Source organism: Sphaeroforma arctica, assembly GCF_001186125.1.
Source record: "Sphaeroforma arctica JP610 unplaced genomic scaffold supercont1.1096, whole genome shotgun sequence".
In the NCBI taxonomy this organism is placed as follows: domain Eukaryota; class Ichthyosporea; order Ichthyophonida; genus Sphaeroforma; species Sphaeroforma arctica.
Genome location: NW_014039462.1, coordinates 13,784 through 16,857, shown reverse-complemented (window position 1 = coordinate 16,857; position 3,074 = coordinate 13,784). Strand labels below are relative to the sequence as shown.

Below are 3,074 nucleotides of genomic sequence, written 5' to 3'. Positions count from 1 at the left end.
ATACAATATATATATTCATATATATATATGTATGTATGTATATATATACATATATATACATATATATGATGTATATGTATATATATATATATATATATGAGTGTGTGTGTGTATGTGTATGTGTGTGTATGTGTGTGTGTATGTATGTATGTGTGTGTGTGTGCATATATATATATATACGTATACTGGTATACACATATACTGAATGTGGCAGTCAACCATTCTACTAAGTATCACTACACATATACCCATCATACTTTTCAGGCGCTCTCAGTGGCTTGGGATTACTCTGGGCCATTGGTGACGATCGTTTCATGTCTGTCAGCAACGCTCGAGTTTTGTCAATAAAACTCTGCAACGCTTTCAATCCGCCACTGCTCATCACTCCTCCGCGTGACATGTGCGTGGCACCGTGCCTATATCAGTAGAACGTATTGTTACAAAAGTTAGCGTATACAAAACGTATTGATACACCAGATAGCGTATATATAAAACGTATCAGTGCAAAAGATAGCGTATATAAAACGTATTGATATAAAAGATAGCGTATATATATAACGTATCAGTACAAAAGATAGCGTATATAAAACGTATTGATGTAAAAGATAGCGTATATATATAACGTATCGGTACAAAAGATAGCGTATATATTGAACGTATCAATACAAAAGATAGCGTATGTATAAAACGTATCAATACAACAGATAGCATATATTTTGAACGTATCGATACAAAAGATAGCGTAGATATAAAACGGGTCAATACAAAAGATAGTGTATATACAAACGTATCGATACAAAAGATAGCGTATATATTAAACGTATTGATACAAAAGATACGTATTGATACAAAAGATAGCATGTATACAAAGCATATCGATACAAAAGAAAGCGTATATATAAAACGTATCGATACATAAGCAAGTGTCCATGCATGCGACAATGTCCTGTTGAGTTGTGTATATATGTTTTGATTGTGAATCTATTTCAAAGAATTGCAACAGACAACAGCGCTGTAACTTGACAACGACCTTTACAGTGGCTCCTACTCGCCACTCCTCATCACTCTCCCATATAACATGCACATGGTACCGAGCCCGTATCAGTAAGACCTATCTACCGATATATAGAATAGGATGGTGTGGTAGCATACACAGCCTTTGTAATGAATACGTGCCTGTATCAAAGAGACATATCTACCGATAAATAGAATGTGATGTTTTTTATTTTGGTGTGGTAGTATATATATTCTGTGTGATGAATACGTGCCTGTATCGATTAGACATATCTACCGATATATAGAATGTGATGGTGTGGTAGTATATACAGCCTGTGTGATGAATACGTGTTTGTATCAAAAAGAACTATCTACCGATATATAGAATAGGATGGTGTGGTAGTATATACAGCCTGTGTGATGAATACGTGCCTGTATCTGTAAGACCCGTCTACCGATATATAGAATGTGATGTTTTTTTCTTTTGGTGTGTAGTATATATATTCTGTGTGATGAATACGTGCCTGTATCAATGAGACATATCTACCGATATATAGAATGTGATGGTGTGGAAGTATATACAGCCTGTGGGATGAATACGTGTTTGTATCAGTAGACCTACCTGCCAATATATATAGATATTGATGGTGTAGTAGTATATACTGTGTGATGAATGCGTGTCCATAAATAAAATGGTGTGTAGGTATAGTCATATCTTCTCACCGTGCATGCCAAGTATGCAACGTACACCCAACAAACGAAACATCAGACGAGCACCACTGAACAGGTCACACATGCTAAATATAGAATAACTCCCGGCCAATCAAAACTTCGCGAGATCTCCGTTCTAAATATAGCACATACCCGGCGAGTTGTTTCAGCGTATGGTGGCACATATGTATATCCGATCCGCTCATATCTGTCATCTGTGTTAAGTCGTGGTGCATCATCTTGGCGATCGTCCACCGACACAGCAGATCTATAAGTAAAATCTGGTTTTTGTGCAAGTTTCGGGTGCGAGAGCAAATTTATAAGAGAGAAAAACCTGGTTTCATCCCCCACGCGAAGCGTATGATAAGTAGGTGCAAGGTGGAAGGCAAACCCTTTTAAAACCAATACAATGGATTTACATCGCTGGTTTCTTTTAGAGTCTGGGATTTTTCAGGCTGGGGAAATCGCTTAATTCGTGGGGATGAGTAACATCAGGCTCGTATTAAACCCTGAACCACTCTCGAGAGAGACGCGCCTATAGTGCGTAAATGAGCTGCATGAGCCGTGTGCATGTGCTGTGTGCATGCTCGAATGAAACATATGTACATGTGCATGTGTGTGTGAGTATGTGTATGCATGTGGCATGTGTGCGTCCATATGAAACATATGTACATTATATGTGTGCGTGCGTATGTGTATGCGTGTTATATCTGTGTGTTCATATGAAACATATGTACATGTACATGTGTGCGTGCGTGTGTGTACGCATGTGACATGTACATGTTCAATGAAACAGCATGCACACGTACATGTGTGTGAATACCTGCGTGCATATACATGTGCCTTGTGTATCATGACGTACACGTGCACCTTCATACACACACCTTCCCCTCTCCCATGCCCTCCGACAGCATCGCAAACGAGCAGGCCTTGATCACATCCTCCACCAGACTACCCGCACTACCCCGCGCCAATGGTTCCCATGGCAACACAACGTGGCTGGTACCGGTGGAGCTGGTGGTCTCCATATTGTCACACACAGTGGCTGCCAGAGTCTTCTCGTTGAGAAACGGCAGTATGCTCTCGTACACCACATCGACGGTGGCCAGGTCGGATGGGGTGACCTGAGTGTAGAGACGTGAAGATAGGTGGTATTGATTGTACTGCGATAGGATATCCTAAACCCTAAACCCTGAAGAAAAGAACACCAACACCAGACATGACATAGATGCAAGACTGTAAGTCACGCTCGAAATATACCATCTGTGTCATCATCTAAATACCAGCAAGTGTTAATATATATATACAGTAATCAAGCGAGACCTTTCCAAACACGTTCCCTTGTTATTCATATCCCATAAGTTCAG

The 3,074-nt window shown here is 39.8% G+C and overlaps 1 protein-coding gene across 1 annotated transcript in view; it reads right to left on the bottom strand.

Annotated features, from left to right (window-relative positions):
* Positions 1–226: 226 nt before the first annotated feature.
* SARC_09967 (hypothetical protein) overlaps positions 227–3,074 on the bottom strand; it is a gene marked incomplete at both ends in the record, with an annotated part of 4,622 nt that continues 1,774 nt past the window's right edge. Inside the window, 3 exons of the mRNA XM_014296001.1 lie at positions 227–416; positions 1,861–1,988; positions 2,592–2,831. Of these exons, the coding sequence (XP_014151476.1) occupies positions 227–416; positions 1,861–1,988; positions 2,592–2,831 (558 nt within the window). The remainder of the gene's footprint in view (positions 417–1,860; positions 1,989–2,591; positions 2,832–3,074) is intronic.